Below are 14,379 nucleotides of genomic sequence, written 5' to 3'. Positions count from 1 at the left end.
AGTTAAGATTGAATTTGTTTCAGGAGAGTGCTTCCAAGCTTTTCTATTAGACACGTTGACGTTTTTTACGTTAATGAGAGCATTTTTGTTATAAGCTTTTTTAAGCTCCAATCCAAAACTTATTGGGTTAAACAGGAACAAAAAACAATTATTGAGCAAGTACATAAAACGTCTGTTTTTCAAATCTGTCTTAGTACCTGATTCATAATGGTAAGCTGGTAATGATGATTTATAGGCTGAGATGTTGGAGACAGTTTTGCAGGAAATGTCTGTTGGATTTTATTATTTGACTTTGACCCGTGTAAAGAGAAGTGCGTAAAGTAACCTGCAGTTTTATGTTTTGGACAGAAATGGCAATATATCTACTCCCGACTACCTGATTTAGCAAACGAGGGAAACTAATAATGATGTGTGGCAAAAACGGTCACGAAATATGGAGATACAAGGTTTGAGAAGGACTGCAAGGATGTAAGAGGGTGTGTGTTGTCAATACTGTGTCGTCCAAGTTGACAAGCACTTTTAAAATATACATATTTGCAAAACCATGAGGAAAAAAGGCATTAAAAAACAGGTGTTTTATTTTAAAAGTTAAACCGATGTTCACCTTCCAGCAATTTTTACCTTTTCTCTCCTCGCCTCTTTTATTCAAATATATTTCTCTTTCAGCTAAAGGACAAAGCAATTACAGATCTGCGGCCTTCACAAACAAGCGCTGGCCTCCGATTCAGGTCGACCGCCGATTGTTGTCACAAAGCATAGCCGGTGATGCCATCATCACTGACCTGATTTCAGCCGAGATCTGTTTACAGAGAGGTGGTGTCTTAAGCCTTACGCTTTATGTAATATTTGTTTACGCCATCACTCTAAAAAAACGTCCTACCGTGTCACAAAGCGCCTCTCCTAAATAGGTCAACATAGCTTAACAGCTCGGTGTGTCTGTATACGTCTCTTATTATTCTGACTCACGGTAATGAGTCTACAGTTGAGAGTGGCTTCAGATGTACACATTGCTTTTGTGTCACGCTTTCCCTTTGGTTTAGCCCAGGGAGGTCATGTGACTTGTCTGGGGATGTGTTGTGCTATTGCCATTGGCTATTTTGTAGAAATCAAGTGAACCAGAAAGCAATCATTTAGAGTTTGATGGCACCTTGTTTGTTCTGTATACCGTCATCCACAGGTGCGACGCGGCTTAATGCACAGGATCACACTTTGGTGCATAGCCAGAGGGCAGCTCCGGGGACACCTGGCCACAGATAAATAGGATTTGGTTTGGTCTCTGAGGCTTTGTGTAGTCGTTCCCCAACTTGAGTCTTATCTGCGTTTGTGTGTGTGTGTGTGTTTATGTATGTTTGGTTGTGTTTGTTTTGCGTGAGGTATGGGAGGAGCTCTTATTTTCAGGCCGCTGGCTCCAGTGTCAAACAGCCCTCTTCTGCACAAATGATTTGTGACACCATCACGCTCCTGAACGTAATAATGAGAGACGTTTGGGAAAGTTCCTTATTTTGGCAGATTAATTATTGATGGCAGTCTGTTTTTGGAGCTCCCAGTGGAAACCGTGGTGGTGTTCCTGCAGGTTCCTCTGTGCTGATGAAACACCTCTAGGTTTCAGTAGGCAGGGCATTTTGATTCTTACCACTCCATTTTGTCTGGTTTCATCCTGTTTTCTTCTGTGTGAGATACACATCACACCAGGTTGAAGAAATAGAAATCTAGTTATAAAATAAGTTCTCTATTTATATATTTTATCCAGGCTGTCACAGATATTCACTACACAATTATCCTCCCCAAGACCTAAAATATTCTCAGTTTGGTTCCAAAATGAGAAAACTCATTTTTAATCATTTTTAAACTTTTTAATCATGTTTTTTATTATGTTATCATGTTTTATTGTGTTAGTTAGCTGTATTTTTTTTAGTTATCGCTTAAATCAAAACAAACCAACTGCAGTTTGATTGATATTAATTTGAATGCACAATAAAATAAACATGAACTTTGAAAAAACAAAATGGAGGTATCTCATTTTGGAACCAAACTCTTCATATTATGATATCTATTGAAAGAAGTTGTATTGCAACTTTTTTTGCGACATTATCATATGTGTGGTATTAATATATCAATAATATTTACTAATATCTATAACCATGATTAATATCATAAATATTTATTTTATTGTGAAGGATTTGGAGGATTTTTCTGGAGACCAGTGGACAGTTTAATGACCCAGATCAAACAAGAAACTCTTAAATTATGACGGAACATAAAAACTGATTCAGGTTACATCGTACAGTAGTAAGAATCAAGTGTATGTGAGCTAGGGATGGGCGATATGGCCCTAAAACTCTATCACGATAATTCCTGGTATTTGTTGCGATAACGATAAAAATGACGATATATCCATAACGCCATCCACCGCTGTTTTTTGCATCAAGTGATAGTAGCTGCATGTAGTCTAGACCCTCAGAAAAACAAATATTATCAAAAAATAAAACTTACCCCAAATCAAACAGCTCCTAAAATATACCTACAGTATTTTTGTAAATATAAAATGTAATAGTGAGATTCGAATTCAAAAGGTTGTAGTAAAGAAAAGTTAAATGAACTAAAGCTCAATAAACACATCATGTCATACCTAAAACTGTATATATTCTATTGTTGGGTGGAAACGATCGATCGCATCACGCTGTCAATCACTCTCTCTTGAACTGTGTGAACCTTCTCTTCTCACAGCAACATACACTGAATCTGTCTATGACTCGCACTACAGAAAGAGAACATAAAAATGCGGATAAAAGAAATCTAATTAAATAATCCATGCTTTTATACGCTCATAAACGTATTTAAAATAACGTAATACAAACTCGCATTTTGTACTGTATGTAAACAGGCAGCAGTGCTGTGTACGCTGTGTCGCTATGAAAGCACATGTGGGCGCGAGCTGCGCACGTGACGCTCCGTTCATCCTGTATATAACAGGCAAGAAATCATATTAAACAATCTGTGCACGCGCGCGTAACATCTAACGAATGTTTAAATAAATACTTTTAGCCAAACTAAATGTTGTGGTGTAACATATTATGACTATCAACGAATACTTAACAAATTAAATAAAACGAAAGTGAAACTAAACATTAACTCGGATGCATCTACAGTGCTAACCTAAACGAGATTTAGAGCTCGTCTTTTAGTGCAAACTCTTTCTCAGCTTCACGTCCGCCCTCCGCTATACCCGTTTTCGCTTCACATATGAGCTGTGAATGGGTCTCACAAAGAAATACGTCATCAACTAGAATTTATCGTTTATATCGCGGGAAGACTAATTCCTATCGTGTGGGGAATTTCTACCGGTATATCGCAAACGTTATAATATCGCCCATCCCTAATGTGAGCTTTTGAACTGCGATATTTCTATAAATGTGGTTATTATTCTGTGCTGTGTGAATATTATGGAAACATCTGTTGTGTGAAATAACTTGTTCAGTTCTTAATTGAAAAACAAACCTAATTTTATTAAATTTATCAAAATTCCTTATTTTTCCTCTTTTTTTAACATTTTCCAGAATCTGCAAGGTGGATATAAAATTTTGACTACTATATTTACACTGTTGTATCTTACAGGTTTGGGATTGCCATGTCTGAACTCGCAGGACATTAAAACATGACGCAGGATCAGAATCAGTAGTGGCCTAGAACCTCACATGCCATTTCAGCGTTGTTGAGAAACTTTTTTGGTAGTGTGTGTGGAGCTGACACAGCATTCTGTCTGGTGATGTTGTTTTTGGCAGTTGGTGGTGGAACATCTTTTGTGAATCAGATAAGGACGGTTGCATTGAGGCCATCCAAACGAAGATGGGTTTTACACAAAACAGTCTCTGCAATTGTTTGAACTCTGCCCCACAGTCAAATTCATGCAAATGACTTTTGTTGATTTACCAATGAACAGCTGTTTGTGCGCATGTTTTCATGTGTCACAAACCAACACATCCCATCTCACGACAGACCCTCAAATTATGCAATGCCTAACTTGCGTGTCGGCTACGCAGCGGTGACTGCTGGGAAATTTACTTTGAAACTCGTCACTCTGTTAACCTGGTTAATCATGAACCCTTTATACCTTGTAGACCCTTTAAAATTTACTATGCAAATATCTTTTAAGTGTCCGTTGAGATTATGTAACGAAATCATTTTGTTTTCCTGAGAAAAGAGGCCCGCGTTTCTCAGTGTTTATAAATCAGCGATTTATCCCTGAGGTCAGGCTGTTAAAATAACTTCTAGAATAAAGACAGATGACAGGAACACCAAGAAATGGCCCTTGAGGTCATATTTACCTTTTTCTGCTTAGTGGAAGGATTTTTATGCCGCCTTGCCAGAGTTTTAGAGAGGTAGTTCATCTTTCTGAAAGATTGTGCTTTTATGCATGGCCTCACTGCTGGCAGAGCGTCGTAATACCTTTTACGAAACCCTTAAGCCGAGAGGTTCTTTCTGTTTCTTCTCCGCGTCTTGGACATCCTGTTTATCCAAAGCCCACTGAAGTTACCCTTAGCCTGCTCAGGCTTGTTTTGAGCCTGTCTTTAATGCACAGTCTCGGTTTTGAGATGCCTCAGTCAACCCCTGGGCTGTCCTTCGTGTGCCCGTATTTATTGCATTTATTTAATGCATTCTGGTCTCCATTTTCTTAAAATAAACAGTCTTGTGTAAACATACGACAGTATTTTCTGCGAAGGGCCCCAGATGAGAAAGGACCTGTGGTGTCACCACGGAGGTGAGAGGTTCAAATGATAAATAACTTTTGCTGGTGACTAAACTTCCCACTGCTATACGGCCCTCATGAGGAAATTGTACTTTTTCATTTCAAAAATTAAAAATGGTTTTAAATTTAAAAAATGTAATTAAAACCTTATCACACTACTGTTTTATTACAACCCCTTTACTGTATGTCTTTCTTCCAGGGAACACAAAAGGAAATGTTGGTTTTCTTTTTTCTGATTCAATGATTGGAGACGGGGGACTGTCGAGGTTTTAAGAAGTGCCATACAAGTGGCTATATGACATAAATGCTAGGGCGTTTGCTATCTTTGATATTACACAAACATACATTCAATTCGAATTTCAGAGAAAATAGAATAAAAGGGCAATTCTGTGAAAATGTCAACCTTACCATAAAAAATTAAGTTTTTACCAACGGTTTTTACTTTTGTAACGGCACAGATATTAACATTTGGTGGTTCAAATACCCATGTGAGATCTCTCTTCAAATTTGTAAAGCATTTGTTTTATTTTTAGTGCATGATTTTTCATAGTCAGGTAAGTGCCATTTTCAGGATTGTCACATCCATAACGCTACATATTCCTCATAAATGGACACATGAAAATGAAAATAAAATAACTATTTTATGTTCTATAAAGAGGCATCCCTTCTCTATTAATTGGGTATTATTGCTTCAGGATTCTGCATTTTATTTCACAGAAATTCTACAAAGTTTATCGTCTCCCAAAAAACACGTCCTTTTTTGTCACATCCATAACCATGTTTATTTCCCTTTTTTAAAATAGAAAATTTGTTCATAGACTGACGTTTTTTATGTTTAGACTCTATCAACAAGGGTTTAGTCAAATATAAACAGATGGTTCAATATATTTGAAACAAATTCATTCTCTGAGCATTTTTATGTCACGTCCATAAAGCAAAATGTCACGTCCATAATGTTGGAATTGCCCAAAAGCTAAAAGATTTGGCCTCATATAGAACTCTCTTTTAATGGTAGTTTTATGATACTTTTTATTTTTTCTCCAGTTTCCTTTAAAATTCATTGTTTGGAAAAGAGCTGGCAACTACCCTGAAATATTTCCTTGTGTGTTCAACATAAGTGTTTTGGATTCGGAGTAACATATGGGTGGGCTCCTCAAAAGGTAAACAAAACTTGATCGTCCAACCTTCAACCTGCAAAATGTCCTATTTTTTATAGTACCAATAAAATTAAACCAAATAAACCCTGGTTTTTCTGAGAATGCAGGAATCTTTATTTGGGCACCAGAGCGTGATGCATCACTAAAACAGTCTAACGTCCAAACAAACTCATTGAGGGTGTAATTTCGACCTGACCTCTATTCCGAGTCCCTCACTGCCTGTTGACCTTAACTCGGGCACCACGCTCACCTCTCTGAACACTGTGGTTATTACTCAAGGTACATCTGATCCTTGTGGGATTGCCTTTGAAAGATAAAGCTATACAAACCAGCACAGCAAAACCGCTTCGGTCCAGGAGCTGGAGCGAGAATGCTTTTACAAGCAGAAAACAAGCCTCCATGCCAACCCTCTGTAGCTCAGGGGTGTTGTCATTCGGCCCGAGAGAGAAGTCATCCAGTTTTCTTTTCTGTTCAGCTCGCTTCACTCCATCCCAGCTGAAGGCTTAAGTGGTGGTAGCAGCTTCAGTGTTGGGAAAAGAAACGTGATCACGTTTAACTGATGGTAACAGCGATGACTTGGTAGGATTTCGTGTTTATTGGCTGTTTTCAGTTACTGGTAGTGGATGATGTGTCGGAGCACGTGGGGTAACCCTAACCACCAGCGGATCTGACACCTTTTAACAAGGTTCCCACAATCATTATTTACTCCTTCTTTCCTGGAAAAGTCAAGGAAAACGAAAATATACATTTAATCCTAAATGATGGAAGCCATATAAATTCATTGGTCCAAAGAAGGAAAACCCTGTTTTAAGGAACACGTGTCCCATGCCAGAATGCCCTGAACCAAAATTACACCACTAATCCACCCGAGAGGAGATGGTGAAAATGAGTTTTGGGATGTGAATTTAACAAGGCTAATTTAGAGCGAACCCTTTTGACTTACCCATAATGCATCAGCATTTCTCCATCTCAGTAGGTTTAAGCTTACAGCGCATGGTTTTGTCATTTATTTGCATGGTTTTAGGTGAGAGTTAATATCTGCGATTCCAGAAACGCTGGATGCCAGATCGAGCAGTCGGAGAGGAAAATTAAAGCACTGCTTTTGGTTTGACTTTGCTGTTGAGGTTCCCAGCGACCGCAGACGAGAGCACTCTGTGTTCTCTTTAATAATCAGCTAGAGACCCTCAAATGCTGACTAACAGCAATAAGCAAAAGCCTTTCAGACACAAATGAAATGTCACCCTGATGCATGAAGTGGGCAGCTGGAGAGGTCACTTAGTGGAAATGTGCTCTCGTGTCACTGAGGGAGGGGAGAGCAGTTTTATATGGCCAATTTGGGTTGTTTTGTCTCTCTTTAGGGAATTTTTTTTACTGTACTACAATGACTCACAGAAACTGACTCTGCTTTACTAGAATGGCTTGCTTATTTTGTCTGAATGTGTGTTTATGAGGTCTTATGGATGCTTTGAGAACCTTTCTCCGTCTTTTTTGTTAATCGTTCATGTGTGTCTCTGGTTTTTATCAAATTTCCTGGCGCCATCATTATGAGTATATTCTGCTTTGTCCATCTGATAAACATACGTGTGTGTTAAAAACAGGAATGATAGTAAGCTCTGCTTAATTTATTACTGTAATATACTGTGTAAAGTATTGTGTACCTTTCCCAGAGCGTGTTTTAGTGGCCTTTGCTGTTACTGTTGCTCAGACTTGGAGTTTAAGCTTCAATCCGTAACTTTTGTCTCTATATTGCATCTCTGTTTGAAACGTAAATTGCAGATTGCTTGACATAATTTACATGAGTTCATGCCAGACTGACATTTGCTGTGAAGCTCAAATTTATGAATCATTATTATAAACGTGTCTTTATGAATTGGTTTATTTATTATAAACTAGGGCTGCAACAACTAATCGATAAAATTGATAATAATCGATAATGAAATTCGTTGTCAACGAATTTCATTATCGATTAGTTGGTCTGTGACGTCACTTGCGAGCTGCGCAGTTATAAATCAAGCGCATCTTCTTCCCTTTTAAAATTACCGTTTTAGATGCGTCTCTCCTTGCAGCATGAGCTGCGCAGTTTTAAAGTCAGACGTGTCTCTCTGTTGACGCGTCTCTTCGTGCAGCGCGAGGTGCGCAGTTTTAAAGTCACACGTGTCTCTCAGTGCAGCGCGAGGTGCGCAGTTTTAAAGTCACACGTGTCTCTCCGTGCTGCGCGAGGTGCGCAGTTTTAAAGTCACACGTGTCTCTCAGTGCAGCGCGAGGTGCGCAGTTTTAAAGTCACACGTGTCTCTCCGTGAAATGCGAGGTGCGCAGTTTTAAAGTCACACTTGTCTCTTCGTGCAGCGCGAGGTGTGCAGTTTTAAAGTCACACGTGTCTCTCCGTGCTGCGCGAGGTGCGCAGTTTTAAAGTCACACGTGTCTCTCCGTGGATGCGTCTCTCCGTGCGGCACAAGTTGTGCTGTTTTAAAGTCAGACGTGTCTCTCGGTGCATGCGTCTCTCCGTGCAGCGCGAGGTGCGCAGTTTTAAAGTCAGACGTGTCTCTCCGTGGATGCGTCTCTCCGTGCGGCACAAGTTGTGCTGTTTTAAAGTCAGACGTGTCTCTCCGTGCAGCGCGAGGTACGCAGTTTTAAAGTCACACGTGTCTCTCAGTGGATGCGTCTCTCCGTGCGGCACAAGTTGTGCTGTTTTAAAGTCAGACGTGTCTCTCCGTGCTGCGCGAGGTGTGCTGTTTTAAAGTCAGACGTGTCTCTCGGTGCATGCGTCTCTCCATGCAGCGCGAGGTGCGCATTTTTAAAGTCAGACGTGTTTTGCATGCATCTCTTCAAGCTGCGCAGTTTTAAAGTTTAAAGGGGAGAGGTGTTTTAAATGACAAAATTAAAGATTATATTAGTAAAACCCAATTTGTGGCGTTTGCACTTTGCAAAGTACATGATAGGCTAAATACCCTGATTTGGTGGTTTATTTAGTTCAGAGGTGGGTAACGAAGTACATTTACTTGAGAACTGTACTTAAGTACACTTTTTGAGTATTTGCACTTAAGTATTACTTTTTCTGTTTACTTTTTACTGTACTTCACTACATTTGAATGACAAAAATCTCACTTTTCATGGCACTAAAAAATGATTTCCTTGGCCGACCCTCCCCTCGCTCCCACGTTTAGGAGAGACTATTGTCAGTTGCTTCTAATATGACATACCTGAATCAACTCACCGGGTGTATTAGTTATGGAGACTGTAGCGAGGAAGGCGGGGCGAGAGCCGTGGGGCGGGTAAGGCGGGGCCGGTCCCTGCATGCCTCACGGGGGAGCTCGGGAGGATAAGAGGACGAGCGACCGGACCATCGAGGAGAGAGGACCGGGCCCGGAAATAGGTTAAGTTTGTTTATGTGTTCGTGTGGCCGGCAGTCGACCGTGAGGTGGCTGCCGGCCTGTTATTTGCTGTTTATTGTTTATTTATTTTTGAATTAAAGTTTGTGAATGATGCCGGTTCCCGCCTCCTTCCCTACATTGAACTTTATTACAGAGACATTCACAACATTTTGGGAGAAGGCTAATGAGTTCAGTTGTGTATACTTTTCCCATATCTGATTTACTTATCATAAGCAAAAGATGTAATCACATTTATCCGATTAATCGAAAAAATAATCGCCCAACTAATCGTTTATCAAAATAATCGTTAGTTGCAGCCCTATTATAAACGTATCTTTATATAGGAGATTTTTATGTAAAAAAAGACAGATTGCAGCCTTAGGGGCCATTCAGACAGAACGCGTCTCTGCGTCTAAAAACACGAGACGCAGCGCTCAGATGTTTTTTTTAAAGCGTAACCTAGAACGCCGCCTCCGCCATGTTGCCGTCAAATAAAACAGTTGTCATGCTAACTTGCTACTGTAAACAGAAGCTCGCAACTCTTGCCCCGCCTGCAAATTCTTCTGATTGGTTCACTGCTTTTGGAATTGACATTGATGAACAGCGCAGCATGTAAAAGTTTAATTTTTTTAACTTGACACGGCGTCTTAAAAACGTGGCGCTCGTGTGCGAGGCACTTCAAAAGATGCGACGGTAATGCACGTCCGTCAAAACGCATGTTTACGTAGAAAAACAATGGGAAAGCGTTGCGCATTGGAATGGAAAAATGCGTTCTGTCTGAATGGCCCCTTAAGGTATCGCACAGCAGGCGTGTGCATTCTGTATGTGCCAGCTCAAGTTCAAAGTCTACTCCTTATACAAGTTGGACTAATTTTAACTTACTTTCTGTTATTTTTAAATGAAACAATAGTCAAATTTTCGACATTTATCGAAACATTTATTGAGTATTTAACGAATAGGTTCTATATGACGTTGGTGAATTTGTTCTTTTTCTGTAACTGTTTAAATAACTTTTTTTTTTATTAATGCTAATGTTTTTTTTCTTCATTACCAAACAGATAATTACAGATGGTTTCAGCGGCAACAACATAAACAAACATTATGTGGCCCAAACTTAAAGGGACAAAATTCGGTCAGGAATTACTGCCCCCAAGTTGTTGCAAATATGTATACATTTCTTTTTTCTGTTATATCTAGATATTTGGAAAAATGTTAGCAACTGGGATTTCTGGGACGTCATTGACTGCCATAGCAGGAAATATTAAAATGGTAGTCAATGGTGCCCCAGAACTGTTTGCTTGACTTGTTCTTCAAAATATCTCAATGATGTCCCAGAAATGTCAGTTGCTAACACTTTGTGTTCATCAGAACTTGAGGGTGAGTAAATGATGACAGAATAAAACATTTTGGGTGGAGTATTCCTTTAACCTCTGTTAGACGTTTGCAAAGAATCAATAATTGTTGAGTAGTTTTAATTTAATTCAATTGATATACGATAAAATATTCATATTAATGTATAGTTAATATACATTAAATATAAAATAAATTATAACCACATACAGACCCGAAGTTTACTTTAACTATTTACACCCAAGCATCCTGAGATTTTATTTTTTAGAAAATATCAATCTCACTTCTGCATTTTTAGCTGCAGGAAGCTGTCAGTCGCCGTCTCTGCAGTTCATTTAGTGTTGTTTTTGTCATGTTTGTGCTAAGGGAGTTTACTTCTACTTGGCACTTATTTTCTGTGCTTGTGGCCGCACGTAATAAACAGCCACCAGAGTGTTTCACTGGCTCCTAGTGCAGTTGGTGTAATCGGACACATTCTGTGTATGTTTCTCACCTCGCAGGCCTCGTTTGCCTCATATCTGTGGGCTCACGTCTTCTCGCTGCCCAGGCGTCACCCATATCTCATTATGTGTGTGTGAGAGCATCTCTGTGCAGTTTCTGCAGGTCTGTGAATGCTTGACTGAAGCCATTCTTATGAGTGAAAGTATCTTGTGGAAAAGTGGACCTTCACGCTCAGTGTGTTGCTTTGCTGAATATAAACTCAACTCGTACCTCAGTTTAGGGGGAAACCTTGCTGTGCACTCAGTTTGTAGTTGTTACTGTAATGTTTGAGTATTTGTTTTTGTGGTTAGGTTTGAAAGATCAGGGTGGCAGGAATTTGTTTTTTTCTCACAATCTCTCTTTTTCTTCCTCTCTTTCTTCAGAGGATTCATCTGATGCTGATCTGTGGTTGCTGAACAGCTGCACAGTGAAAAACCCTGCAGAAGATCACTTTAGGAACTCCATCAAGTAAGTTTTCATAAAATATTCTTTGCAGCAGTGCTGTTTTAATATGCCAGAGGAGAACTGGCTCTCCCGGCTGAGTCTGGCCGCTCCCAAGGTTTTTTTTCCCACTCTTACATACTGTGGCAGGGTAAGAGACACGACAGACAGAAGATGGCTGATGTAAGCAACCCCGGAGGGGAATTTTATTCACACACGTGCCAAACAATGTGATAGTGAAGTCCCGGGGGGGTGCTCCAGTGAAAGAAAGTCTCAGCCAGTCCGTGCTCGTGTTTCCAAGTGGGCTCAGTCACTGCTGTCACAATCTGTGAGAAGAGAACAGGAATGGTTAGTCTCTCGGGAGTGTAATGCTCCCCGATCGTGATGTGTGTGAGGCTTATATGCCCGGCAGCTAATCGATTCCAGGTGTGTGTGATTAGCTGCCGGGCCGTTTCCCAGGTGACGCTGATCCTGGACCTGTACCCCCGTCACACTCCCCCCCCCCAAGCGTCGACCTGGTGTCCCGGTGGCTCCTGTGGTTTCCTAGGGGCGCTAGAAGGGGTGGGAGGGAAGTGTCGCCTGACAGACCTGCCCAGCCACACCACATCCGAGACAGGCCGTCCGCGTTGCCGTTTGAGGCCCCAGCACGATGTTGCACTGTGAAGTGGAAGTCCTGGAGCGCGAGGAACCAGCGCGTCACCCGGGCGTTGGTGTCTTTCGCGCGGGCCATCCACTGCAGGGGTGCGTGGTCTGTGATAAGCGTGAAGCTTCGGCCCAGAAGGTAGTAGCGCAGCTCCAGGACTGCCCACTTCACGGCCAGGGCCTCTTTCTCCACGGCGGCGTATCGGGTCTCGGCAGGGGATAGCTTACGGCTTAAATATGTGACTGGATGTTCCTCCCCTTCCAGGACCTGCGATAGGACAGCCCCCAGCCCCGTATCGGAGGCGTCTGTCTGTAGGATGAACTGACAGCCGAAGTCCGGGGCATACAGGACTGGGGATGAGGTGAGGGCTCGCTTCAGGTCCCGGAATGCGGCCTCTGCCTTGGCCGTCCAGACCAGGGTCTCAGGTTGTCCCTTCTTCGTCAGGTCTGTCAGGGGGCTGGCTATCGAAGAGAAGTGTGGAATGAAGCAACGGTAGTAGCCCGCCAACCCCAGAAATGCTCGTACCTGGGTCTTGGTCGTCGGCCGGGCCGCCGATCTTACAGCCTCCACTTTCTTCTCTTGCGGCCTGATGAGTCCCCGGCCGATCTGATACCCCAGGAACTTGGCTTCAGAAAGACCCAGGTGGCACTTCTTGGGGTTGGCTGTGAGTCCAGCCCGACGCAGCTCGTCGAACACCCTCCGGAGCCGTTCGAGGTGTGCTTCCCAGCTTTCTGCATGGATTACCACATCGTCAATATAGGCTGCGGCGTATTGCTGGTGGGGCCGGAGTATAATGTTCATCATTCTTTGGATTGTCGCGGGGGCTCCGTGTAGGCCAAACGGTAGGACTCGGTACTGCCAGTGACCGTTGGGGGTGCTGAAGGCGGTCTTCTCCTTGGCGTCAGCTGCTAGAGGTACTTGCCAATAACCTTTGGTGAGGTCTAGTGTCGAAATGTACCGAGCCCTACCGAGGCGGTCGAGCAGCTCGTCCACCCGTGGCATGGGGTAGCCATCAAACGAAGAGACCTCATTTAGCTTGCGGTAGTCATTACAGAACCGGAGGGTGCCGTCTTGCTTTGGGACCATCACGATCGGGCTGGACCACGGGCTACGGGAAACTTCGATGACCCCTAGTTGAAGCATCCGTTGTACCTCCTCTTCGATAGCCTTCCGACGGGCTTCCGGTACGCGGTAGGGCCGTTGCCGCACGACGACTCCCGGGGCCGTGGGAATCTCGTGTTGGATGACCTGAGTCCGCCCCGGGCTCTCCGTGAACACATCCCGGTATTGACGGACCAGGGCCTCCAGCTCCGTTTTCTGGGGAGCCGACAGCTGCCTTCCTAGGTCCACAACTGGTTCGGCTTCCTGGGCGAAGGCAGCCATCTGCTCCCGAGGCGCGGTCCACTTCTTGAGTAGGTTGATGTGATATACCTTTTCCTCCTTCCTTCGTCCCGGCTGACGGAGTCGGTATGTGACCAGCCCTACCCTCTCCACGACGGTGTAAGGCCCTTGCCAGGACGCCAGGAACTTCGACGTGGAAGTGGGCACGAGGACAAGTACCCGATCCCCGGGTTGGAATTCTCTGGCCTGGATGGGCCGGTCATACGACCTCTGTTGGGCGCGCTGGGCCTCCGCCAGGTGTTGTAGCACCAGAGGCATCACCCGGTCGATCCTCTCACGCATCTCCCAGACGTGTTCGATCACCGTCTGGTGCGGTGCAGGCTGCTGCTCCCACGCTTCTCGGGCGATATCCAGTAGTCCCCGTGGCTGCCGCCCGAACAGCAGTTCAAACGGGGTGAATCCTGTGGATGCCTGGGGAACTTCCCGAATTCCGAAGAGGACGTAGGGCAGCAGGAGGTCCCAGTCACGCCAGTCTTCCGTCACCACTCGGCGGAGCATCCGTTTCAGGGTCTGGTTGAACCGTTCGACCAGCCCGTCGGTCTGAGGATGGTACACTGACGTACGGAGCTGCTGGATCCGAAAAAGCTGGCAGAGGTCGTTCATCAACCGGGACATGAAAGGAGTGCCCTGGTCCGTCAGGATCTCAGCGGGGATACCCACCCGGCTGAACATCAGGAATAACTCCTTGGCGATGTTTTTGGCCGTTGCTTTCCGGAGTGGGATGGCTTCAGGGTATCTCGTCGCGTAATCCACAATGACCAGGATATGTTCATGACCTCGGGCGGACTT

The 14,379-nt window shown here is 43.3% G+C and overlaps 1 protein-coding gene across 2 annotated transcripts in view; it reads left to right on the top strand.

The window, feature by feature from the left end:
• cdkal1 (CDK5 regulatory subunit associated protein 1-like 1) overlaps window positions 1–14,379 on the top strand; it is a 419,123-nt gene that overhangs the window by 69,151 nt on the left and 335,593 nt on the right. For both annotated transcript variants that reach the window (XM_057341126.1, XM_057341127.1), the window contains exon 4: window positions 11,489–11,573. In XM_057341126.1, the coding sequence (XP_057197109.1) occupies window positions 11,489–11,573 (85 nt within the window). The remainder of the gene's footprint in view (window positions 1–11,488; window positions 11,574–14,379) is intronic.

The sequence above is a fragment of the Triplophysa rosa genome, linkage group LG8 (genome assembly GCF_024868665.1).
Source record: "Triplophysa rosa linkage group LG8, Trosa_1v2, whole genome shotgun sequence".
NCBI classification, from domain to species: domain Eukaryota; kingdom Metazoa; phylum Chordata; class Actinopteri; order Cypriniformes; family Nemacheilidae; genus Triplophysa; species Triplophysa rosa.
The sequence above is the reverse complement of the archived record's forward strand: the minus strand, read 5'-3'. Positions and strand labels throughout refer to the sequence as shown.